The sequence below is a fragment of the Neolamprologus multifasciatus genome, chromosome 14, assembly GCF_963576455.1.
Source record: "Neolamprologus multifasciatus chromosome 14, fNeoMul1.2, whole genome shotgun sequence".
NCBI classification, from domain to species: domain Eukaryota; kingdom Metazoa; phylum Chordata; class Actinopteri; order Cichliformes; family Cichlidae; genus Neolamprologus; species Neolamprologus multifasciatus.
This window is the reverse complement of record NC_140452.1, coordinates 19,778,850-19,806,226: the sequence shown is the minus strand read 5'-3', so window position 1 is coordinate 19,806,226 and position 27,377 is coordinate 19,778,850. Positions and strand designations below refer to the sequence as shown.

At 39.5% G+C, this 27,377-nt stretch overlaps 2 protein-coding genes across 4 annotated transcripts in view; both read left to right on the top strand.

Moving 5' to 3' along the window:
* The window catches only part of LOC146503959 (uncharacterized), a 31,180-nt gene extending 22,754 nt beyond the window's left edge, over positions 1-8,426 (top strand). Inside the window, 9 exon segments of the mRNA XM_085130643.1 lie at positions 8-56; positions 910-1,056; positions 1,149-1,484; positions 1,660-1,757; positions 1,843-1,949; positions 2,054-2,133; positions 2,882-2,910; positions 2,978-3,109; positions 3,528-8,426. Coding sequence (XP_084986769.1) covers positions 8-56; positions 910-1,056; positions 1,149-1,484; positions 1,660-1,757; positions 1,843-1,949; positions 2,054-2,133; positions 2,882-2,910; positions 2,978-3,109; positions 3,528-4,061 — 1,512 coding nt within the window. The 3' untranslated portion in view covers positions 4,062-8,426.
* A 379-nt stretch (positions 8,427-8,805) lies between these two features.
* scn3b (sodium channel, voltage-gated, type III, beta) lies at positions 8,806-21,503 on the top strand. Of its 3 annotated transcripts, XM_085130826.1 has the most exons (7): positions 8,810-9,032; positions 9,389-9,617; positions 12,495-12,670; positions 12,769-12,997; positions 15,533-15,671; positions 18,343-18,426; positions 20,879-21,503. In XM_085130826.1, the coding sequence occupies exons 2-6, from the start codon at positions 9,563-9,565 to the stop codon at positions 18,404-18,406; spliced, it is 663 nt and encodes a 220-aa protein (XP_084986952.1). In that variant the 5' UTR covers positions 8,810-9,032; positions 9,389-9,562; the 3' UTR covers positions 18,407-18,426; positions 20,879-21,503. The 3 variants fall into 3 exon arrangements, with proteins under 3 accessions (XP_084986953.1, XP_084986952.1, XP_084986951.1); XM_085130825.1 differs by having other exon boundaries at positions 8,810-9,617; XM_085130827.1 differs by lacking the exon at positions 18,343-18,426 and having other exon boundaries at positions 8,806-9,617.
* Positions 21,504-27,377: the final 5,874 nt, after the last annotated feature.

Genomic DNA, 27,377 nt, shown 5'->3' with positions numbered 1-27,377 from the left:
TCCACAGTTTTCATCAGTGAATGTGACCAAAGCAGGAGCTCTTCCACATGAGGCCGGTAAGGAATAAATCACTACTGTATATGCTGCCATCGTTTGCATGTACAATAATATCAGAATATTACACTGATCAGGCATAATATTATGAACACCAACAGGTGAAGTGATTATTTCTCTTTATCATGTCACCTGTTAGTGGGAGGGATATGGGAGCAAATGAACATTTTGTTGATGTGTTTGAAGCAGGAAAATGGGCAGGCAAAAGGATTTGAGCAAGTCTGTCAAGTGTCAGATTGTGATGGCTAGACGAATGTGTTCTCTGGAGCATCTCCAAAACTGCAGATCTTGTGGGGGAAGGAAGGAACTGTGGTGAACCAGTGACAAGGTCATGGGCAGCCAAGGCTCGCTGATGCACAAGGGGAGTGAAGGCTGGCCCATGTTATCACAAGAGAGATTAGCTACTATAGCTCAGATTGTTAAGATAGTTTATGCTGACAGAAAGGTGTCAGACTACACAGGCATTGCAGTTTGTTTTGTGTGGGGCTGCACAGTTGCAGACCAGTCAGGGTACACATGCCTCTGTCACTACTGAAAGCTCCAACGATGGGCACGCAAGTATCAGAACTGGACCACGGTCAATGGAAGAAGGTGGCCTGGTCTGATGAATCATATTTTCTTTAACATGATGGCTGCGTATATGTGCATCACTTACCAGGGGAACACCTGGCAGCAGGATGCACTATGGGAGGCAAGTCAACAGCGGCATCAAGCATCTTTGGGTTGTGTTGGACAAACAACTTACAGGACATAACAGATGTGTTACTAACATCTGATCCAGATACCAGGTGTCCATAATCTGATGCCTGGTCAGTTTATAGTGTGTTCTGCTAATGTTATTTCTCTGTGTCCTAGACCATATACAGAGCACAGCTCCTTCTTTAAGTGATCATGACCTGTCCAAGCTTATCATGATATCACCTCTATTCAAGACCCTGCAAGAGATCCAACAATCTTTACAAAATCTCACCATGGATGAGTCAAAACAATATTTTAGCAATGGTACAGAAACATTATAGAGAGATCTCTAAAACACACATGATCAACGCAACATATACCAAGTTCTAAAATTATCTCTTTTTTTTCCTTTTTAGGAGTTGCAGATAATTCTGCAAAGGGGAATTATGATGGGCAGCTCATCCCGACTGCACTGGACAACCTCTCCCCACAGCACTCTGCCATTTTTCTGTTTGGTTGTCAGGTGATGCAGTTGCTTGAAAACTGCCCCATGTTCCCCAGTGCTCTTCTCCTGCTGGCCAAGTCGATTCCATTTGCTCCATCTTCCTCTAATGGGGGTCTACTGTCACACTGCTCCAGGGACTTTTATTTTGATGCGACCAATCAAATCCTTTATCTGTCAGAGGCAAAGCTTCAGCACGTGGGACATTTCATCTCTGTCATCCTGCAGTCAATGGCCCACATAGCATCTGGTAATCAGAGAAAAACCAATAGAAGACAGTTCTGAAGGACAGTGTTGTGTCCTGGTTTGGCAACTGTCGTATAGTACAGAGTAATATCCCTGGCAATTAACTTTGAAAGCACAAAGTATGTAATCTTCTTTAAAAACATATACAAATAGATTTGTATATGTATTTTTTAATCCAGGATCCAAACCCCAGAGCTTTATGCAAGCACTCCATGAGGCCATTTCAGCTCTAAGCCTTCAGTTGTTCAATGTTTCTTTCAAATGGAGCACAGCAGAGGTGTGTAAGTGCTCTTTAAACCTCACTTATCATTCTCATAGTATAAAAATGGAGGCAGATAACATTTTATGCCTTCTTTTAACAGTCCAATTTCGATGCTTTGAAGGGGCGGAATAACACATTAGTTGAGGAATTTCTCAACATTAGAGTTCCCACTGAAGCCCGCTTCACTGAGCACCTATTAGCTAGCAGGTTGGTGAGACAGATAACGATTACAGCAGAATAAATGAGGTTTGTCATTTCAGCAAAATATTTATATTACAATATGTAATATTTCTCTCTTTTTGCCAATTCAGACTCAAGAAATACAAATATTTCCAACTGGAGCAGCTCATTTCTGAACTCAAACATACTCCAGCTCAGACCACAGACAAAGGTATGACAACTGTTGAGGTTCAAAAAGAATTACTATTACCTAAAATACTCACAGGATTTTCACTGTGTATTTATTGCTGTAAAACAATAAATATCACATTAAGGGGTCTTTGCAAAGCTACTATCTAAAAGTAAAGTGAAAATAGACCTTCACCAGCTTCATAAATAAAATAGTTCATATGCTTGTTGTGGCATTTGTTGTCAGTATAGGAAAATGTATAAGCAGCTGTGAACAAAACATCATCATGTGTTGATCAGCTGAAATTCTGTGGAAATTTGTTGCAGTCTTGTACTATTTTCTTATGCATGGACTGATTTGATGCTTTAAACTTCTGCTTTTGACCATGAAGCCTCAGTGACATCAGCAAGCGGTCTTGCGAAACAATGACCATAATAATAATTCAGCCCTAAAAGTTGATGAACAAACCCATCTGTGATTTCATGCAGATGTTGTTCATTTCATTTTTGCCACTTAAAACATAAAAGCATCATTAAAGTATTATATGAGGTTTCGGAGAGATTTTTTGTTTTGTTTTTGTTTTGTTTTTACGCTGTTAAGCACCTAAAAGATTTGTTTCAGTGTCCTGGTGCACAGAGTTCATGGTTTCCATAAAACCAGGATATTGAGGGCTAAAGTGCATTGGGTGGTTTTTGTGCTTCATATAATCACATATTTTTTGGTGTTTCTTTTGTTGTATTTTCCATTCTACAGATTCTAGACACACATTTTTATTCTTTTTTTTCTTCAGGTTTACCACCAAAGGGGACACCAGTGGAGGTAAAAATATAAAAAATGAAACAGAATTTTAATTTAAGTGAACCGTCAACCATTATTTCTCTTCCAGATGTCATGTATAGAGGAAGAAATTGATCGCATGAATGAGTCGTTCTTGCTGCTGAGCACGCAACTACAGAAGAGAGCTGAAGTGAGCACATGGCTAAAGGAAAGAGAGAACAGCGCTGGAAACCATTCTGCAGTAATTAGCTGGAATATTATACACTGCACATATAATTACATAATCCAAAACATCAATCTCTGTGTTAATTTAATTGTGTTGTGAAGGGCTTTTAAAGGATGTCTTTGTGTTTTGATTTCATCCAAGTTTCACTTCAGCGTTGTGAAATGATCTCGTTTGATTTTGTCAGTATCTGCTATTACTGCATTTCATACATATAAATGGCATATTGCAGTGATTGAATGGTGATATCTCATTTTAATCTAGCTATTCATGCTGATGTTCAGCCTTGACTTAAAAGAGAGATGCGTAAATCAGTATGCATGAACGTGATCTGTGTCTGAATTTGCATTATTGCTCGAGACTATGCGCACGAACTCAGTTATATCTTTACGGCACATCATTTACAATACATGCTCTGTGATCTATTCTTCTGCAGAGGGCAACTCCAACAGACATGCCAAGCCTGAGTCGTAATGGAACAATCCTGCTGGAACTGAAGAGACGCTATGTATTACAGCGCCTCAATGAGCTCCAAATCACATTAGGCCAGATCACACGATGCCAGCAGCATGACAGCAAGTCAAAAGATGGGACAAGAGGCTGCACACAAACAGACAGCAGCACTACACAGCAGGGGGAAAGTGAGAATTATGGTAGTACAGATGGTTTGAGCCCCAACAATGGCCAGCGGCGGGACAGTATTTCAGCTAGCCGCAGTCACAGCCAACAAGCCGAAGAGAGCAGAGGTCTTGATAGCTATAAACTGGAGAGTCATATTTCTGACCAGAAGAGTAACACTGTCCAAAGCAACAACCCTGACACATTATTGGGCTGCCAGACGCCAGGCACTCAAGATCTTAATGTTCCAGGAGAGCAAGAGCTAAAAAGGCAGCCTGCAATAGAAAATACAACAAGCTAAACAGATACTGATGACATTTGAGTGCACACCAATCTGAATGTGGACAAATGATCAAGGTTTTTTCCTTTTTTGTGCTCCTTCATGTTAGGCCTCGAGTGGCTATTCTGTACAATATTGTTGTTTTATTTGAGTAACGATACAAGTGACCTCTGTCTTCATTTTGGAGCACTTCGTAAAAACAATTCATTGTGGTTCCTTTCAATTATGTGTGGATCCAGACAAACGTAATTTGCAGCAGTAAGGAGTGGCGTGACACAGTCTGTCAGCTTGTCCAAAGAATTTGTTAGTCAGGAGTTAATACTGGTCTCTAAGACAGATTGTGCTCATTACCATATTCTAGTTAAGACAATAAAGCTCAGCTGATTGAACACAAGATGACACCGGTGCTTCTGTTCTACTTCCTGATCACAGCAGCTTCTCCGCCGTGTCGAGGTGACAACCAGCGTGTTTTTCATGAATATGTAATATTAAACTACAATAACTCTTCTCTCTCTTGCACACTTACAGGTTCTGAACTTTATTCCCCGAGCTGTCTTGTTCTAGTGAGATTTCTCTGTAACCAGCAGATTAACCGAGTGGAACTAAACGTAGCTGCACAATTCGAAAGGCACCGATTTGATTTTGCTCCCAAAAGAGAAGTCTATGTTGCACAACTGCTGTCTTCTTCTGGTTCAATGATTTATTTGACGCATAGCGTTCTGAGTCTTATAATAGAAAGTCAGTATTCCTACAGGGGGCTGTGAGCCAAATCAGAAGGTCAGATGGAACAAGTCTTCACTTGCTATCAGTGTTAGCTTAGAGGTCTGTGCCAAGTCCCCCTGGTTGAATCTGGCATTGCCCTGTGGCTCCGTGTATGTGTGTGTACACATGTGAGGTGTAGTTCAGTGACTCAATGACATTTCATGCCTTATCAATTAGATTGGCTCTAGTACCACTGATTTTGCATTTGTGTCCACAGTACCTCGCAGTGGGACATGGCAACATAAAACAACTTACTGGGCAGCTCTGAGTGTGTAAATCTTTGTGGTTATTTACTACATTAGGCTTGCTCTAGTTGGTTAGATGAAAACATGGGTTATTTTTAGGAAGAATGGCTTTGTGTGATGATTGTGTAAGTATCTGTGTGCCCATATGCATAGAGTAATGTGTCTGATCTCAAAATTGTTATTTTATCCCATCTTCCCACAACGATTTGGTAAAAAACTACCCAAATGCACATAAATTTATGCAACTTGGATTTTTTTTCCTTTTAGTTTTGTATTTTTCTAGAAAATCAAAAACATTCTGCAAAAAAGAACAACAAGGATCATACATGCGCTCACTTCAAAAGAACCATAAAATCCAAATTGAAATAGGTTGACTTCAAACGTCCACAAATAATGTATAAAGCAGCAAACAAACAACATTCAAAACTTGTTCCAAATAAGACCAAATCATCATGACCTGAGAGGAAGCCTAATGTTTAGCAAGCCAGCAGTGAGGAATGATGTAAAATATCACAGGCTTACAGTGTCAGGAGTAAATGTGTGGAATACATTGTGTAGATGAACAGAAGTACATAACTTTGCATGTCTGTTTAAAAACCAAATGCTAAGTGTTTAGATTACTTCATATTGAGTGTACTGTGAGGATTGTTACACCTTTCTTCGTTTCACTGGCCAGAATAATTGTCAGAATAAACTAAACTAAAGGTAATTTTCAACACAGTGATAGCATGTGAAATATACAGATATAGTCACACACTGAGAATGAATAGAAATGACACATGAGTGATTTCAAACTGCAGTATTTAGAGGCTTTTCGAGCAAGGAGCACATTAGATATACATCAGAATTTCTGGCATGTGTGATCCATGGCTGTCTGCTGTAATCACGTTATAATCTTGAAATCCTTCCAAATCCCTAGAAATCTGCTCTGTACAGTTCATCGTCGAGGATGCCTGCACCCACACACATGCACAAAGAGGCATAATTATTGTACAAACATGAGCATGCACATGTAGTCTCAAACCCACTCATTTGCACGTTCATTCCCTTGTGCAGGCTGTTGGTTAATGATGTCAGTGCACGTACATAACTGTCTTTTTGAGTTATTGATTTGGAGCTGGTACTGCCTCGTCTTTGGTCTGAACATAGAGAAAAAAAGACTCATTATGTATTCTTTCATTATGAAAACATATTTCCTCTCTATGGCTGACATTTTTCTGCAAAACCTTTCTGATTGCAAAATCCATAGTTATAATCAAGATTTCTCCTCCCTGTCAGTCTGTCATACCTCATGTGGCTGCACACGGTTACCTGGGCTACTGCTGGACATTTTTCTTCTGCTTTTGCTCAGTCTCTGGACAGACCTCCTCCGCACTTGACTCCCGACCACTTACTCACTCTGCACAACTCCACCTGCTTTTTTCAATTCTGTAACTACTCTTATAAGCTTAGCACCTCACACCTGAAGCTCAGCCTTTAAATGGTGAAAGCTCTCAGAAGGCCCCCAGCAAAAAGAGGAAAAAACAATCAGGCGTGCTTTGAATTGTTAAAGAAGTTGTGGGCAAATTATCAGAAGGTTATCAGAGCAGCGAAAACAAAGTGACTTTTACAGACCTGGCATTTCAATTAGGGCTATTAACGCTGCAATTATTTCCTCCTACCTCTGCGCCATTGTAGGGAGCAATGTGGGAGAATTTCCTTAAATCTTTTTGTTGATTCCACATCAAGCACCCGCCTAAACATACTCACTTGCCTTATTTGCCCCCATCTTTCAAATGCTTTTTGTAAGAAAATAAATAAATAAAAGAGAGCTCCCTTTTAGGCTTTCTATTGTCATCCTGACTCTGAGGCTGTCTAAGCGAACCTCCTGTAGTCGCCATGGCAGTGCATTACTGTTGCTATGGTTTCCCTGTCTGCAGGATATGGTTTAACCGGGCCTGCCATATTAAGTCTGCTCCTCAATGAGCCAGCCTACTGCTAATGCTGACAACAACACAGGAGTACACTCAGCTGCTTCTCTGCTTTCTACATTAAAATCTTTACCAGTGAGAATCACAGCCCCACAGCAGCTGATTCACTCCCTGACTGTTTCAGAGTTCGACTAAAGGTGTAGTTATTTAATGGCATGGCTGTTAACATAAATCTAAAAAGGAATAAAGTACAACATTATAATGACGTTAACATTCTCAAGCCCTTGATTTCTATTTTCCTTTGGCGGTAATCTTCTTATTGTTCCAGATGCAGTGGCTGCAAAATTAAATACTGTGATGTCACAGTGAGATTATTATGGCTCTTTCAGACTGTGCTGTATCATAGATTTATCTCAGTGCTTTTCTTTTAACGTCATAGCAACCCCGTTGTCTCGGTCAGTGCTTCAGAGGATTTGGTTTCTTTCGTGTGTACCAAAGCACAGAGGAAGCATGTCTGGTGATTTCAGTGACTGCCAATTTTGATACTTGTTTACCATTTGTTATGGTGTGTGTGTGTGTGTGTGTGTCCATATATGTGAGTAACTGAGTGTCTGCATGTGTTTGTGTGTATCTTTGCTGATTGATTTTTAATTGTATCTTACAGGTTTTTTTTTAACTGCCCAGGGACTGCAGATGGAAATTAGATACTAATCTAAATCTGGTACAAAAATGTTTTCCCTTTATGCAAATATGTTAATGTATTTTTTTTTACATAGTCCCTGAAAGAAATAAAGAATAAACAAATAAACAAGATGTATAAATCTTTTTCTAATTCTAATTACAATGGCTGGATTTGTAATGCAATTTGTAAGAGGTTTTTTGGTAAGTATTAACCAGCTGTTGGCACTTTTATGCTTAAGATAATACATGTGCAGTATATTAAGGTTTGCAATAGATTGCCCAATAGAAAGCACTTTATACATCCATCAGGCAAGTCTGTTGGTATTAATATTAGATGTTATTTAGCTCTGCAGAGCAGGAAAACATGTTTATCCTTGTCTCCTTGTCACCTCTTTTAGTTTTTACAGTTGAGTCAAATCCCTGCTGGTTTTTATTTATAGAAAAAGTGCAATTTTTAAGCAGGTACTCGCATACTCTCTCTGGTGCAGGTGGTGTGATGGACTGTTTTTCCCTGCCTGAATCGAGTGAATCACTGCGTCCTAGTGACTCGGTTTTAAACTTCATTTTTTAGCATTGTCAGTCTTGAAAATCACTACATTTTCTTTAGAATAAAAAGCCATGAAAACAAAGTTTGATGTGGTGACAGACCTACATAGACTTATATTTATATAATAGGTACACATTTATCACCTTGACGTTGGTTAAGCTGTTTGGTAGGTGCTTCTGTACACTTTGGAACAAAATCTTACACTCTGGAACACTGACCAAGAAATCAGCATTGTTTTGATCCAAGATCTTTCACTTTAAAAGACAGAAAAAAAAAACAATGACACAGCATCAGGAGATATAAAAATCTTTGTGAGACTTCTTCACTGGTGGTGGTGGTGGTGGTGGGGGGGGGGGCAGCTTGGGAAACAGAAAATGCAAGCACTGATGTGTAACAAATGAAATGTCTTAAGAAGAAACTCTACTTCCAGCTTCTAAACAAGCTTATGTAACACATGACAAAGGCAGCCTTGTGTCATCTTATTCCTTCATATAATGAGCATTCTTAGGACTGATTTGCATTTTTGGTTTCTACGTGTGCACGCGGTGTTTCTGCACGCTGAGCTTTGTTTAGTCAATATTTAATCAAATGCAAACAAGCTTACCGGCTGAGTTGGTTAGGCCTACCCAAGTGACAATAATGTGGTCCTGCACACTGTAGCGTAAGAGGGAGTGACTCACGCATGCGTATCAAACCCTCTGCCCCTGCCAGCGCTAAGTGACTGCTGAAAAACAAAGACATTGAGCCGCGGCTGGGAAATGTCATCAGTCATCTCTAATGGAGGAAACAGATTTCTGACTGTCAGTGGGCTTATTCTTTGAGGGGTGAAATGAGAGAACTGGCCTCGATGCTTTTTTCTGCATGTGTGTAATCAGGACTTCAGATCTCGCAACAATAAGTGAGTACGTCGGCTTTTGAGAATCCACAGGTTCCAGATCCTACCGCCTGTTTCTAGAAAGATTTCCGCGGTGTTTCTGGATGGGTCCGCACTCAGTGACAGCAGTTATGCGCGAAGAAACTGTGGGATCACTCATGTAGTCGTCTCACATCACGGACTTGTTTATTTCCCCGAGTCGAGGAAATGATGAACTTAGTTCTTACTGTGTAAATGAGAATTGCGCATTAAGGGCTATATGAACGCTTCGGTTATTAGATGAGCGCATCAAAATAACGATTAAAATCCAAGAAGAACCCTTTTTGAATGTGTAAATTAGAAATGCGTCTTTTCTAAGAGTTCTTGGCGTGGATTTTCAGACACGAAGAGGAAAGTTACCTGCGCTCTTATCGGCCGAGAAGAGGCGCTGTCCGTGGTCCTGAAGTCTTTTCAACAACTCCTCTGTCTCACACCAGACTTCGTGTGAAGGCTACTTAAGAAAAAGACCAAGTTAAAGCGATACTGTCCTCCAGCAGCTCCACAAAGAGCTGAATATGGTAACGCAATATAAGCTTCATCGGCAAACTTTGGTACTTTTGATTTCTCTTGGTGAGTATAATTCTGCAAGATGTCAAAATATCCTGTTTTGACTGTGGACTTATCATTTTCTATCGTACGTTTTTATACAACAATGAGTAATCAGAGGCCTTGACAGTGGCTTGCGAACCACACAGGAAGCTGTGAACTCAAAACCCAGTTTCAGAGCAGTCCCATTGGTCTGCAGAGCCCTTCACTGCTTAATGTTGTCAGCATTTAAGGGAAATGAATAGAATCATTGAAGAGAGGCCACTGGGGTTAAGTTTCTTCACTTTCCCCATTTCCTCTGTCCCCTTCATGACTTCCTCTCTATTTCTCCGCTCTGTTTCCATGTTTGTGAGCCCTCAGCTTAAAAAAGAGAGAGAGCAATAGAATCAATGTTTGTCACTGTCAGCCCAGCGGACTTTGGGTTATATAAGAGCACTGGGCCCAACACTGCAACAGTCACATAAACACAAGAAATGTGTCTTTGTGATTATAATCCACTGAATTCTTTTCTTGCATATGTTTATTCACTTCCTACGCCTCTTCCAATATTCTTCCTCCACTAATGCATTTATATTTCAATTAGTTCCCTCTTCCTACTCTACCCACAGTTTCTGCACTTCCTCTATCCATTTATTCCTCCCACTGCTAGTAAATACTAATGGGCAGAGGCCATTATTAGGGCTTGAATTTGCTATCAATATTGTGATTTAAGTGTCTCCAATGGCCTACAGAGCTGTATAAACCAGTTTATCTTTTTAATGCTCACTGACTTTTGCATCTGGTTCAACATTGGGTTCAGTGTGAGACCCGATGACCAAAGGGTCACACATCAGCGGGTCATTAAGTTATTACAAAGCATTAAAACTGTTCTTGCCACACTAGCATGTGTTTATGAATAACTAAAAAATGATGCATCGCGGCAAATTCTACAGAATGCTTGGAATTTGATCAGTAATAAGTGCATCTTTAAAGGGACATTTGACACCTAAAAACAAATACACTATATATTTTGTTTCCTCTTTCCATTGTGTTGGTCAGTTTTAACCTCTTAAGCCCCAAGCCTACCTGATCTCCTGCTTTTTGCCCCCGTATCAGGGGGCGTTGGGGCTTAAGAGGTTAAGAAAGTACATTTTTACAAAATCTAATACATAAGTATTGGTTTTATTTTAAACCTTGAAGTTTTCTGTTTTCCTTTCTGTGCTACATTGGAAAGCACATTCTTAATGTTTAGTGGGTTCAGCTTGTCACATCATTCATATATAAAAAATATGGTCATGGTAAAAAGAAGGTGAACCCTCTGAAAATGAACCCAATTCTAAGGTTTTAGATAACAGAATATAACAAAAGTGTATCTAGTCTTTACCAGGTCTTAAAATTAGGTAAATAGAACCTAACATGTACAGCAGTTAGACTGTTATTGATTTGCCAAAAACTAAGCTAAAAGAAGCAGTAGGTAGCTTATAGAACCACTTAATTCACTTTCCTTTCAGTTCACTTTTATTTATATAGTAGCAAATCACAACTTCAGCTACCTCTGGGTGCTTTATATTGTAAGGTAAAGACCTTACAATAATACAGAGAACTCCCCAACAATCAGACAACCCCCCCTTTGAGCATGCACCTGACAGTGGGAAAGAAACTCTGCGCCATTGCAGGGAGCAATGTGTGAGAATTTCCTTAAATCTTTTCGTTGATTCCACATCAAGCCCCCACCTAAACATACTGACTTGCCTTATTTGCCCCCATCTTTCAAATGCTTTTTGTAAGAAAACAATTAAATAAAATAAAACTTTTAAGAGGAAGAAGCCTTTGGCAAAACCAGACTCAAGGAAGGGGTGATGGGAACTGGGGCAAAAATGACTTAAATGACTTAATTTTCTGTGTGACTATCAGCCTCCTTTTCTTTACAAAGTTGCTTCAGTACATTGAGATTTGTGTTAATGCGCAGCTCTCTGGGGGGCTCCAACACCTCGATTATTTTCCTTTTTGGTCATTCTGTTCTAGATTTGTTGCTGTGCTTGGGATCATGTTGCGTGACATAATTTCAGCCAAGCCTTAACTGTTGGACAGATGGCCTCACATTTGATTATAGAATACTTTGGCATACAGATGAGTTACTGGTTGACTCAAGGACTGCAAGGTGCCCAGGTCCTGTAGCTACAAAACAAGTCCAAATCATCACCCCTCCTCCTGCTGACATATAGGATGAAGTGTTTTGGTGATAAGCTGCATTTGGTTTTCTCCAAGTGCATTAAGGCCAGATATCTACACTTTGACCCCAAATGTCCAAAGAACATTGTTTCAGAAGTCTTGGAATTTGTTCCAATGCTTTGCAAACCTAAGCCATGCTAGTATTTTAGGAGAGAAAAGACTTTCTCCTGTAAAACCCTTCCAAACAAGCTACACTTGTGTAATCTTAAAATAATCTTAACATTTAAGGATTGACTTCAGACTGTTAAGAAAAGACCTAATAACCCTGCCCAGATTGATGGACAGTAACAGTTGCTTCTCCATTGCCGATGTCTTTCTTCCTTGGCTTTGTGTTAACTCACGCCTAAATGCTCCAGATGATCAATTAATCGAGTATGTTTGATTTGCAGCACCTGGCCTTTTAATTCATATGGAGGCAGTAAGAGTGTATGTCGCTTTTCACACGTAGCTTCTGCATTTTGGATTAGTTTTTGTAAGGAAATAATGACACAGTGTAGGATGTCATGTTTTCTAGTTTATCTTGGTTGTATTTGTTGAATTTAAAGACCTGCTAAGGATGAGATTATTTTTAATTATATTCTTATGTGTGAAACCATAGAGGGTGTGCTTTCTTTTTTTCTACTCTTTCTCTCTTTTTTACAATTGCATTGCGGTAAACTAAATATATGTAACCTTTCCATGCTTCTCAAGTCCACCTGTGCATGCCGGTATGTGTCGATGTCCAGTCAGACACAGAAGCAATTGTGGGAAAAGCCATGAAGTTGACCTGCATCTCCTGTTTGAAGAGGGAGGAGGTCACCGTAACGACATTTGTAAAATGGCTTTACACCCCAAGTCCAACAAAAGGCAAAAATATTTCATATCTTGTAAGTTGTTTCTACGTTATTGTAAATGAGCACATTGTGATTTTGCTCACACTGTATGTGTACTTAATTAATGCCTGCACACTTTTCCTTTCTTCTAGATATACGAATATAACACTAACAATTCCAATGTGGACGATAATCCATTTAAGGGCCGTCTAAACTGGAATGGAAGCAAGGACTTACAAGAGGTCTCCATTGAAATCCGTAATGTCACCCATAATGACAGTGGTTTGTATACCTGTGAAATTCGTCGTGTGTTTGGCTTTGAGCTATACACTCCAGTCTTCGAAGTAAACAAGACCATCAACCTGACTGTGAAGGAGAAAGGTATGCCTAAATGTAAAAGTCTTGCATGCTATCCACCTGTGTCCTGTGCTCAGGTTTAGCTCTGTTTTCCACATCAGTAACATGAAATAAGTCAAATATAAATGGAAACTAAAAAGCTAGTAATGATTGATATGATGATAATCTCTCTCTCAAATATCTTCCCAGCATTAGTTTGTGTATGTTCCATTTTTCCCCACATGCTCTAATATTAACAGTGCAGATTTGTTAACGAGTACTCCAAACTCACTTAATGAAAAGAGTTTGCAGATGCAGGACACCTTAAGTGATGATTCCACTGTAGACCTGCACATTTAACACTGAGATGAGAGAAAGACTAGTCTGTGTTTTATGTTTATTTATGTTCCACAAATCACCAACAGTAGATAAAAAAATAGTACATCTAATATATTTCCAACAGGGTTTTTTTGTGATGCATGAGTGTGAACGCAGTCTGCCACTAACAGCACCACTTTCCTTCTTTCCCCCTTTCTTGTGACTGTACTGGTTTAAAAGGAATAACTGTGTGTTGTTTTGTCTGCCTTTATTGTCCATCAAAGCTTTCTTCTGTTGTCAGTGAAGGTGTTAATTCAAACCAGCTACTTTGCTATCTATAATAAGGGGTAATGTATTCTGCTTCCTGAATGCTTGGCTTGCTGAATGTGTCATGTTCCGCCTTAATCGAATATACCCTACGTATATTTGAAATTACTCAACTCTCCCCATTTCTCTAACCTTACATTTTCTATATATGCTTGCACATAACATATTGTGAGCTATCAGGCAATAGGCTAGTTTGATTTAAAGAGTTTGCACCCATAAAAAGAAGACTGAAGAATAGAGTACAGTTAGATTGTTTTTATTATATTCACAGCCTGTCCTCCATATTTCACAGAACAGTTGTTTCAGATTTCACAAAGCCTGCAGCTAGTGCACTGTACACTAAAGCATGGTTACATTAATGTTGCAGTAATGGCATCCATAGTGGTAGAATGGATTACTTCGTGGCCGACATATCCATGCTTTCCCATCAAAGGGATTATATTTCACTAATATTCTCCTTTTGCTGGGGCTGCTGAATCAAATCAGAAAAAGCTGTCAGCTGTCTGGTCAGCAGGCTTTCTGGAATTTGTTATACACTAAGTGACACAGTGGTTCACAGTCACTCATAGTGAAAACAAGTGAAGGACAATAAAAGGAAAACTTTCTTTAACAGCCGAAGGTGCCCATGTGCACTTTGAAACAGCTTCCGCTTGCTTGTAATCCCTCTTCTTGTTCTTAATGGGTTGTTAATGGGATACTGTTCTAATGGCCTTCCATTGTAAATAATGGAGAGAAAGCAATAAATGAGAAAGCATTTTCAATAGGATGTTGACAAGATATCAAACAAGATATTTGTTTGATTTCACTGACTGGATATTGAATTATCAGCAAAATAAATTATCTGTTGAACCGCAGTGACATTAAAACCACCTGTCAAGGACTTTGTATGCCTGCTCTGGGGGTGCCTTTGGCTGTCTCACGATAATAAATAAGCAGCAGATTCCTTAGTACCTACAGGATGGTGCCTCCATAGGTGGGGCTTGTTCTCGTTCATCACCTGCATGGTTAATTTGGAGGGAGTTTGAAGGCAGTGCCTTGGGCTCGTTCTTAATTAGTTTTACTGTGTAACCATGAGTTTATGTTCTATAATGTCTATGCTGGTGAAGAGCGTCATAGGTGTATACAAGACTCACAGAATTTAATCCCAGCAGGCATTGTGAATGGTTTTGCAGCTAATCTCAGTGTATATTAAGTATGTCATATTTAGAATAGGACTGGATGATTTATGTGCTATTACTTATTCCAGAAGCATCTCAGAATGGCTAATGAGCAGAAGAGGATTGTTTACAAGCAGCAAAAGCTGTTCTGGTGTCAAAAACAGCACGCAATTATTTTTATGACAGATTCTAAAGTTAGAGTATGTTTCACGCTCTGAGAACCTCTGTGACATTGCATATTCATCCTATTTTCATACTTAAAGATACCCTGTGGAGATTTACTGTTTTTATATGTAGATTTAGGTAGAATTTTCGATAAAGATGTGCGTACACATATGTAAGAACAAGATAAGTTCTGCAACAAAACAGTGCACACTGTTAGGAAACGTTTGGCATAAAAGCAGCCTTGCAAAATCTCCACTGGGCACCTTTAACTCTGTAGGGTCTTTTTCATTATATTACAGGTATGGCAATAATATTATGAATGCAACATGAAGTAGTTTCTGCATCACTTTTTAAGAGTATCTACAGTCAGGATGCTCCTGAATAAAACACCTTTGTTTGCTTTTTGTTGTAGCTGCATAACCATATTTATTATTTGTTTAATTGGATTTGTTCTTCAGTGAAAGACATAAAATGCATTAAAAAATTATGTATGACAGTGGATCAGCAGTGTTGTACAAGCTCAGGTCTCTTCTGCTTTGTTCTGCTCGCAGTATTCCAAGGAAGCATGCATAATGAATAATACATGTGCCCTGCCACTGTTTTAACTCTGCAGCCAGTGATGACACCACAGCAATCTACTCTGAGATCATGATGTATGTGTTGCTGGTGTTCTTGACCTTCTGGCTGTTGGTAGAAATGGTCTACTGCTACAGGAAGATCTCCAAGTCTGATGAGCAGGCCCAGGACACAGCGTGAGTCTCATGTACAGATGCACAGACAGATAAATGTTAGCAGGGATGCGACTGAACAGCGAATTTAAACAGTGTGTGTCCTGAACACAAACCTGATGTCACATATTCAGATATTTATGCGTTATGAGTCAAAACTCAGCAGTGGGTTTACATTAATTTGAAAGTCTGAAGTCACCAAGAAAGTGCACAAATAGCTGTAAGTGTTTATTTGCTTAGGACTTCTGGTTACATAATTGTAATTTAAAATTTAAAAAATATGGTGGATAGGGAAATGAGATTTAGGAGTCAATCAGGGAAGAAAGGGACTGAGAGTGAAGGAATGAGGCAGGGGGGCAAACACACAGACAGAGAAGTAATTCAGTCCATCAGTTTCTAACCCTCCTGCGACACTAATCTGTCTTTTACCTAAACTGCTGACTGCTCTTTTTTTCTAGACAACCTTTAAACATCCGTGATGGATTTTCAGCTCCATCAGTGACGGGCATTTTGCATCGCCTTGTCAGTAATGTCAAAGACCCAAATGCACCTTTATAGTCAGCTCCCACTGGATTTTAGTGGTGCCAGCTAACCTTCACGACCCACAGTTACAACTTTTGTACAGGGACTTTATGTCCTGAAGAGAGCAATCATGCACGTTCTGATCCGGTTATTTTTATTTTGCAAACACTTACTGAATCTGCAACACTACAAATCTGCTTCCTTCAGTGACAGATTAAGTCCACGTACTGCACAATATGTACCACATTGCTAAATATTCACAAGACCCAATATCCAGGGTTTAGACATATTACAACATAATAAATAGTGAAGTGTTTCTGTGAGCTAATATATTTCAAAGAACTATATTTTCAACTAAATTTGAAACTAAACTTCTCTAAAAATATTCGGTTATTCATTGGCTTTCTATTTTACTATTAGCACTTGCAGGTAATTAAGAGTTATTGGAAGTGGCAGAATTAAAACGCAGAACTTTTCTCACAGTTTTCAAACTTTAGAAAACAGTCCTGTACTATCTCATATTTGTGTGGTGACAAATGTAATCAAGCACAAAATTAAAAATTACAGCATTATTGGCCAGTGAGGCCAATGTTTCAGTGTTGTCAGATAGACAGACACACAGACAGATAGACAGACTTTGGGGCTATTTTGTAATCAGTATTGTTTTTTAATATGGTTTAATTTAAATAGCAGTAAATCACTCTGACACTTCTTGGTCGCTGAGTTTTACAAATTAGGTATTACAATTTGTGTTTTCCTGAAGCATTTAGGTTCAATTTTATGAACAGTAGGGAGATTGAAAGATAAATTAAAGGTCCAATTATCAAAAAATAAAATGCTCCAAAATTCAAAATATCAAGGCAACCTGATTCAAAGGCTTTCTGAGTTTTCTTATCTGTTGATTTTCTAAGATTTATGCATTTTGATGGCCTCACCAGCTTGAATTTTCTTCTTCTTTTGTGGCGTGTATTGTGTTTTCTCCTAGTTGTGAATTGGGGACCTTTTGTGTCTTAGGCAATCATGCTTTTAATTTCCAATTTAAACAATTTTACTTTTTAAATTTTGTTTGGGAAATGAATTGCCCACCCCTGCCCTACAATATAGAAGCACATAAAATTTCAACTTCTAGGTCTAGGTTATCTATGTTGCTATAATTATATTAAAATAATTAAATAAACATGAATTAAAAACAAGTGGCTCCACTGATTCTGGTGAACCATCGGAAATATAGGAGAAACCAAAAGTTCCATCCATCCATTTTCTTCCGGCTCAGGTGTCGTAGGGGACACGCTGAACCAAAGAGAGACATACAACCATTCGCACACTGGGCAATTTAAAATAACCAGTTAACCTAATGCCATGAACTACAAGTTGCTGGACTGTGGGAGGAAACACATAGACACAGAAAGGACCTTCTCATTATCAAGTAACAGTGCCACACCCCCAAAAACAAAAAGTTGTAAAGCAAAAGAAAGAAGCTTTTTAATTTAATGTCAACAGCAACAGTCAAAAAGATCAGAAATCTCAAAAAACTATTAGATCCGAGTTTTCTCAGGTTATAGGTTTTGGCCATTAGCCATTAGTGACCCTTGTGAAAACACAGAAGGTCTAACCACTCAAAGAATGAAATATGTAGCACAAGTAGGACATTTTGAGATTACCTTTTGTGATGCATTAGTGGTTGAGAACGTGTTAGTCATGTCCCTAAAGGACAAGATAGGAGGCAACGATATGATCTGTCAAAGAGTTAAATTAGGCTATTTCTGAAATGTGCTTACAGTCACAAAACTCGTTTCACTTGTATAAAGTGTTCTTCATCTACACACTTTCAGTGCAGCTCTTTTGAATTGGGAGCATAGTCAGTGCAAGTGCTGTGTTTTGTTTTTTTAAACATGCTGATGGTTGACTGTAAAATGCTGAATTAGGATGTTGCTGATGTGCTTTCCACGCAGTCCCTAGGCACTGCTCGGATTAGATTATCTGGTAAAACTCATTCCTTAATTTCTGTGAATTAGAGTCACATTTTCACGCTTCAATTAACAAAACGGAAATTCAGAATTGTTGCACTGTCATGAGCACTGTGCAAACTAAGTAGCTGTGGTGTGTGGTGCTAGAGAGGCCCATAGCACCAGGTCTTAGACACTCCTCTGTTTTTCTGCCAATCTGCCCACAGGACAAACTACCTAGCCATTCCCTCTGAGCAGAAAGATAATCCAGCCGCTCCGGTTACAGAATAAAAGTGGTTTTCAATGACACGGTATTTTATATGTGATTCTCTCATCCCGATTCTAATCACTGAAATCATCCCTTGTCTTTCAATTCATGTGTTTGCACCTTTATCACTCATAATTGTGCAGCTCTGTGGAGGAGTCTGCTGCTTCAACACCCCTTGTGCCCTTCTTTCTCATCCCCTTCAAAGGGGCTTTCATTTCTGACATTAAAACAAAAAACGGCCTCACTTAATCACGAATCCTCCATTTTTATTCAGTCACCATTCAGTGTCCAATCTGTCCCACTTTCAATGATTTTCCATTAGAAACGATTGCACATAATTAATGCAAGCAGTGTTGAATGAAGTATCTGAAAGTGTGGGGAATGTAAGCATGTTCATTTTAGATATATTGATTTCTAACACATTGAATGTTATGCACATTTGCATGTTTAGGATGTAGGACTTTTGGCTTATTAAAAAAGTGCCACAGTGCTGTGCAAAAGTCTTGAACCATTTATTTGCATTTTGCAAGAAAATTGGAAAATAGATGCAGGTATTTACTTTACCTTTACATGACCTACTTGATCTTTACTCTTTAACAGCCTGAACTCTTAAACAAGCTTCTTGTCATTTATTTAGCAACTTTAGGGATAGTTCTCCAGGCTTCTTGAAGGACTTTCAAAGTTGTTCTTTGGACATTGGGTGCCTTTTGTTCTGTTTGCTGTCAAGATGACCCCCCCCCCCCCCCCCCCCACTTTAATAATTTGGAGGTCCAGGCTCTGGGGAGGCGAATTCATGACTAAAAGTGTGCCATTGTGTGTTTTCCTATTCACCTATGCGTTTTCTAGTGGTATTTCTGGTATCATTTTCATGACAATTTCTTGATAGTATTGCATGTTGAATCAAACTCTGATGGTATTTTTTTGCATTTGTAATACCATCAAGTTTGACAAGATCTTGCTAAAATTCCTCCCAAACACTGACAGAGCCTCCACTGTGCTTTACAGATAGCTGCAATCACTCATTGTTTCTCTTGACCTCCTCCATGCATACTGACATTGCCTTGTTACCAGTTCAGTACAGTTCTTTTGTAATTTGGCAAACCTCAGCCTTTTCTCCCCATCCTTGACAGCAACCTTTCCACTGAGACCTCTTCTGATGAAGTTTCAGTGAACGGTAGATGGATCAACTGAATTTTGATCTCAGTTCCTGTGTCAGGTCTTTGCTGGATTTCTTTGTGTCATGTTATATGTAGACAAAACACAGACTGGTCCATCCCTTGAACTAGGGGTCTTTTTTTATGAATGATTCAAATGTCATTGTTAAGTGGCTTAAGAAAACATTCCTCTGAAAATGTTGATGTTCAAGGACTGAATTAAAAATAGAATAGAATAGAATAGAATAGAATAGAATACCCCTTTATTGTCATTGTACATGTACAACAAAATTATGGGTGCTCCACACCAACTGAGAAGGAATAATATTACAAGTAAGACAGCAGGAATAAATTACAAACAGGAGAAATTTATACAATCAAGAGGAATGTACAATATACAAAATGATTGAAGAGAACAAAGTGCTTGGAAGTAGTGCAAAAGACCTGACCTCCAGAGTTGTGGCAGAGGGCAGCCAATTATTTTTGAGTGGTGTTAATTACCCTCTGTGCAACCTTCCTGTTCTTAGTAGCCCCTGCGTTCCAAACACCAGCAGGAAGAGGGCACGCTGTCCACTGAGGAGCGGTAGAAGGACAGCAGCAGCTTCTGGTTCAGGACATGGAAGAAGTGCAGGCGCTGCCGAGCCTTCTATACCAGGGCATTTGAGTTGTGTTTCCAGGTGAGGTCGACGGAGATGTGGGTGCCCAGAAACCTCAAGTTGGAGACATATTCCACCCACTCTCCATTTATAATGAGAGGGGCGTGGACCTGTCTCTGGGTTATCAGCTCACACCTTGTACAGAGAACTGTCCCTCAGTCTGAAGGTTCAGTTACATGTTAGAATCAGAGCCTGTAGTTTATCAAGGTTTTCAGTTCGAAAAACTCAGATGGTTTTGGACACTGTAACATTCTCTATATAGCAGTTAATACAGAAAAGGACAGACTGAAGAGAAGATGGACCAGTCTGTCAGATCAGTCCTGTAGCTGGAGGAGAGCATCACCCGGCCATCTTTTACTGACCTGGGTACTTGGAGGAGTTTGAGAGGGGGATGTAGGCAGAGATGAGGAGCAGAGAGACGTGGTCAGATTGTCCCTAGTGGGGGAGAGGTGTTGCTTTGTAGGAATGAGAGACAAAGCACCTAAAGTTGGAAGAAAAAACTTGAAAAACCTTCTGAAAGCCTGAAGAACTATTATTAAGTACCACTTTAAAAAGTTACAAGAAAGTCTGGCACCTTGGAGGAAAAAAAAATATAAAGAAATGAGGGGAAGCTCAAAGCTTTTGCACAGTACTGTGTGGTGTTGTAAAACTGGATAAGGATAAACATGTTTTCTGTTCTCCTTAGGTATTGACCAATAACAGTGGGACATCGGTTTCATCAACCCTATCTGTGTCACTATGAAGATATGATTACTCCCAGGCAGCGATGGGAATCCTGCCAACTGACTGCCCCTGTGTATCGACTGTGTCTTGTGAGGAGCCAGTCAAAAATGTCCAAGTGCTCAATTTTTCTCCTGCCTTTCCTCTCCAATGTTTTTTTTTAACCTTTGTGCAAGGCGTCTCTAAAAATCAAGTGCTTTCACAGTTACATCAGGTTAAAGAACACAAATGTCAGTGTACTGCACTTTTTATCAGAGAATTACCAGCCATTCTTCATTTGGACAGAGCAGTGAGTGGACTAACTAAAGAATTTCTTGGTAGTTAGTAGTGCGTCTGTGATTTATATGACCTATAAACAGATATGATCCCAGAAAATGTCCTAGTCTGTTATGCACATCTTGTATACTGAATATATACTAATTTTTCAGTTCTTTTTTTTTTTTTAGTTTTCTTACAATTTTATACCATGCTGAGATTTTTGGGTCACAGTTTTATTTGTATTGGCCAAAAGTCTTTTTAAGGAAACTAAAATGTGCAGCTTTTATATTGTATGGGGCCTGCATTTGTCTTTTTTTTTTTTTTTTTTTTTTTTTGCTGTAACAAAATGAAGTGTAATACAAAAATGGAGTATAAATATGCAGTAAATACTGTTTAAACACACTTTTAGCTGGTCTGAACTGATAAATTTCTTATACTCTCCTATGTAAAAATCTCATAGCCACAATCAGCTCTGGTCTTGAAGTATATTCTATAGGTCAAGTCTTGCTTCATACAGTTAATCTGAAATTTATACTCAATGCTTTGACTGTTGCTGTTCTACAGTAGCATTGCTATTGAGACTAAATGTGTGCCTCTTTCTATAATACAGCACTGTAGAACTTTATATACTTTGTGATTCATTCCACCATGTTGGTCTGTTACACATATAAAATATGCCATGTTTCAGTGAGCTGCTTTTAAATATCAAATACAATGGATTCTACAATCTGTGTTAAAGCTTTTCTGTTGTTGCTGACTGAAAACCTTTACTAATACTGTGACATTTAAAGTTATTCATATTCAGGGGCCGGACTACTTTGACTGGTACCCAATTTCCAGAATAAGGGGGATGTGCAGGGCTGTAGTAAGTACAGAAAACAGGTCTGGCCCGGATCCGGCATCAAGCTGACACTTCTAACTGCCAGGTCTGGCAATGAGGCACTATTTATGTTCCTATTTTCCTATTTTAGTTAGAAGACCCAAATACCATGTTGCAATACTATACTGCTATGGTAGCCAACGTTTCAAATTAACAGGTTTGTGAGTGTCCACTTTATCCAAAACCTAGTGAGGGTTTACTCTTGTTTACCACTGAGTGGCTGTAGCTCAGGCGTTAAAGCAGATCACCTACTGATTGGAAGGTTAGTGGTTCGATCCTTGGCTCCCCCAGTTTCCATGTCAAAACTGTGAATGTATATGAATGTAATTAGGAAGCCCTCGCTGAAGGTGCGTAGTGCAGCCGCAGTGAAGGTAGATGAGTTTAAATACCTGGGGTCAACCATTCAAAGAACAAACGGAGCACAAGTAAAATGAAGAGTGGTAGAGTGGGTGGAGAAACATGTCAATCAATCAGCCAAAGCTTTATTTGTCACATGCAGGTTGCCCTGCAGTGAACCCCCTCCCCCCCTCCGACCTTACACACATAACACAAACATTACATGGGGTTACAAGTCGGAGATCGGTAGCGTTACAGAAAAACACTGAAATGTACACAACAACGGGAAGGTACAAGAGGAAAAAAAGAGACCTCTACTCATGCTGTGCTTCCATGGTAGGACAGCACGAGAACAGGAAACAAAAAAACTCCTCTGCACAAAAAAGCACATGAATGCCCACAGCACAACATTATGAAAGACATGACAAGCCACAGGGTTGGGTAGGGGATGAGGAGTAATCCCAGGCAACACAGCAGCCATCCTGCCACTGTGCCGTCTCTCCAGCGCGGGCCCAGACCCGCCTCGTGTTCCCAGGAGGCAACAAGCATCGAAGGCGTTGGAAAGGGAGGGGGGATGAGTGAGTGCTTATCAGTGTAAGTGTATGTGTGTGCGTGTCCATAGTTCAGCTGAGACAGTGTCCTTCGCCCTGCCAGGCTAAGTAAACAGTCTTCCAGCCAACCCAGGTGACCTTGCATGTTAGGGGTTATTTGTGACAGAAAGATAGCAGCTAGAGATAAGTCAAAAGTTTATTTCTAAAGCACATAATAAAACAAAAAACACTAAACAAAGAACAAATATACACTAAAAACCCCTAAATAATACTGTGTTTGTTCAACTAGAATGGAAAGCACCTGAGAATAAGTATTATTTAAATCTGTTTTAAAATGATTGAGAGACTCTTGTGTGAAAATGATGCTTGGAATGGTGAAATTAATGCATTTGGTGATTAGACTCCGATGAACCATTGTGGCTGAACAAAATACCAACGGAGATAGGATATAGGACAGGAACCCCCAGAGTCTAGACAATGGTGGTGGTGAAGATGAAGAGTGAGTCTTGGCTGGAGCTCTGACTGAGGTGTCAGATTTGAGCCCTACAAAGTGGCAGCTGATTGGCCCAAGGAAAGGGAACTCATGCATAAGCTTCATTTGGTTCGTAACCCCAGTGGTCTGGTAGGAGTGTAAGGTTACAAAAGTTCAGTTAACTATGGTGGCAGCAAACTACTGAGACTCTTAAAAACAAGTAATACAATTTTAACCTGGATCCAGAAATGCACTGGAAGCCAGGGTAAGGAGCCTAAAAAAGTACTGTGATCACACCATTTCTTTCTCACCAAAAAGCAAGCAGGCGACAAAGTAACGACTAATCAGAGCCAAAATAGAAATGACTGCAACAGTCTAAGTGAGAGGTAATAAAAGAGTGAACTGATCTCTCAAAGTTATGTTACAGGAAGCAGGCCTTGACTTTACTGAGGAGCCTCAGTCTAGAAACAAAACTCATCTTAACAGAGTTAATCTGTTTATCTAATTTTAAAGCACAGTCAAAAAAAACTCACACCAAGGTTCCTTGCCATTAGGTAACAATAAGAAGCTAAACCACCAATGTGACTCTCATACTTATCTAAAAGAGTTAAAGGAAAGGTTTATAAAATGGTAGTAATTCCTGCTACTTCTGCCTCCTCCTGTCAACCTGAACGTGACAGAGTGAAAACCTTTCGCTGGGAGTGACCAGAATGGACAGGATTAGAAATTTGTATACTGGAGGGACAGCTCGAGTTGAGTGGTTTGGAGACAAACTTATAGAGGCAAGCCTGAAATGGTTTGGACATGTTGAGAAGAGGGATAATGGATATATTGGACAAAGGATATAGAAGATTGAGCTGCCAGGCAGGTGAAAAAGAGGAAGACCTCAGAGAGCATGGTTAGTGTGACAGAAGAAGGGATAGAGTGAAATTGGGGGAAGATGATCCGCTATGGTGACCTCTAAAGGAAGCAGCTGAAAGAAGTATGTTGCTCAGCACTAATTCACAGGTATCTTTATATAGAATGGCCTGCTTACCAAGCTAGCTAGTATTAGCTGATAACATAGCACTCCCACTGCTCACCTAAATTTGTAAACTTCTGACTCCTAAAAAACTAGTGTTGGGGTGGCAATGTAAAAAGGAGGCTGTAAAGCAGGAGTTCATGTGGCTACGTCCGTCTTTCGGTGCCATGCAAACTGTATAATGAGTCCTCTGTTACTTTAACTCTACCAGGATACTGAGAAGAAAATGCAATATTGACCCTCAGCAGCTCTTAACTCATGTTCTCCTTATTATCTGTGACTGCAATGGTGATGAAAAGAAAGAAGTTGGCTTTAAATCAACCACAATAAGCCCCACTGGCATTCACAGCTCTTATTAACTCAGCAGAAAAGCAGCTAACAAAACGCCTTTTGATTAGTTTCGACTTGAAGTAAACTCAGTGTATTTTAATTGCCTGTCTTCACAGAGCTTAAACACATATGTACAGAGGGGTTTTATTCCGTGGGAAGAGAGCTCCTTCAGATATGCAAAGTCAGAGGGGCTGATGAAGACAAAAAGACAGCAAAAGGCGAAGGTACTGGCAGGGAGAAATAGATGAAAACCAGCACTTAAGAGGGATGTGATGTATGTTGCTCTTTTAGCTAGCCGTGACCCACAGCAGTGACAGATATAGCAGCAGCTGTTGTTATAGCAACCCAGGCATGCCTGAAGCAAGACAGATTGCCTGGAAAAGATATTACCAAGTGATAGTTGAGACACATTAAGTTTTGCACTAGAGAAAATCTGGAGTGCTTGTTATAGGCAAAGTATAAAGACGCCACCGGTCACATAACATCTGCTCCAGGTGGAAGTAAAAAGCCTTGGCACATTATCCCAGAACATAAGTGAACACAAACCAAGGTCAGCTATACTGTCCGAATGGGAAACAGGTAATGTAACCAGTGTGGCCTTTATCCATCCATCAAGTTCACATAAATTGGTTATTGATTGTGGGGCACATCCCATAAACTCTGTAGCAATGTGCCATTATGGATTTGAGATACATTGTGAAAGTGCAATTCTGCCTCGTCCTCGCACCACCCCTCCTCACTCTGTCTCCCTCTCTCCTCGCCTCACCGTGTCTCTACCTTCGCCTGCTCTTTTGTTACAATGTGCCTCCCTGAGGATACAACCCAGTAATACGGCCCACATTCTACTAAAATATGTTTCAATTAAACTGCCATGCCCCGCTTGCCTCAGTAAGCATTTCAAGTTGCATAGGTTTAAGAAGGCAGGACAAGCAGTGGCAACAAACACTCTTAATTTGGAGGTAATTTCCTTTAAAATCACATAAAGCATCGCTAATAGTGGAGAGGGATCTTGAAACTTAAAAGTCCATGGATGAAACAGGCTGTACACATGGCATTTTAAACATATAAAGTGGATGTCAGTGGATTCAAAGACTTTTTTTTTTTCATCTACACAACCATCATACAATGTGACCTTAAATCATTAATCATGCAAGTAGCTGAGTGCTTGTCATCTGTGAAGGGTCTTTGTCTCCCTCTAGTGTGAAGCATATTCTGTAGTAAAAAAAAAATCAACGTAATGAATTTAGAGCTTTCTGTTCCTCTGTCAAGAAAGATTACAACACCTAAAGCAACATTTGTTGGACACCTCAAGATTATTGTAATATTTCACATTGAATTCAGACATTTAATTAATTTATTCCCTCTTTCTAATTTGGAAGGCTGATCAGAAAGGCTTGGCTGTGGACTCTCTATTGATACAGCAGCAGGCTGTAGGCTACCAGACATTACAGTCACCCAGAAACAAAGCCTATTGATTGCCGATCAATAGTCACTTTGGTGGATGTGAGCTCCTATCTGCTTTAGCATTACATTGTCATGATAGATGGGAACATGCTGAGTGAGTAAAGTGAGCAATTATTATGCTTTGATATTCTGGTTTTTAAACAGGATACAATTTCCCCCCAATTTCTCATTTCTTCTCTGAACAGCATGCTGCTTGTTTCTGGGAGAGATTTAACCTTTACCCCTTTAACTGCTGTTTATAAACTCATTATAAAGCTTCTTTTGGGTCCTCAGTTACCCTCTCTTTAAGACATGGTTTTGATTCTTTTGGCTATCGAAGAAAAGATAAAAATATTACTTTGGGAACAGATAAAAGAAAAGGTAAAAATATTATTCGGGGCTCTCGGATAAACAAGCCCAAAGTAGCTTTTGTGAGAGAAGATAAGGCCTGTTTGTCCTCCATGTGTTTGTATCACTGACATTTATTCTAAATGACTTCACTGAAAACAATCTTGTTTCAGAAATTGGTTTTCTTGGCGATTAAGTCCTGATTGTAGCACACTCAGTCTCTGCTATAAACTGTATCTAGGATGGATTTGGAAACCCATTTACTTTGTCCATTTCGAAGCCCCCACATTAGTACTGGGCAAGGTTGTCGCCATCATGGTCTTTCAGAAATGACCGAATTTGGATGAGAAGGTGGAGTCCTAAGCTATCAGATGACTCTTGCAAACTCAATCCATGGATTTTATGGGTTCAAGCAAAGTCGGTTGAATGCTTCAAATAAAATTCAAAATTCTGCTCCAAAGCTCAAGGACCTCTTGATGGCCTAACCCACCTGTACAGTTTATTAGTTATTTGTCAGACATTTACAAATTACTACAAAAACATCAGCGGCACATACACAGTTGAGTTCAGTGATTCAAATAAATTCAGTGAAGTCATTTTAACATAGGAACCAGCCCCAGATGGTCATTGGATGAACATCAGATACCTGCATCCCAATATGACCTCAACAGAGCACAAGCTGAAGGTATAAAAAAACAATGTGCTAATGTACCTAAAGAGGAAAAAAAATCACATTCTTTTTGTAAAGAAGTACAAACGCATTGGGAAAAAAACATTCACATTTTACAAGCCACTGGAAATCAGAAGATGAAAAGCCTGAGATGC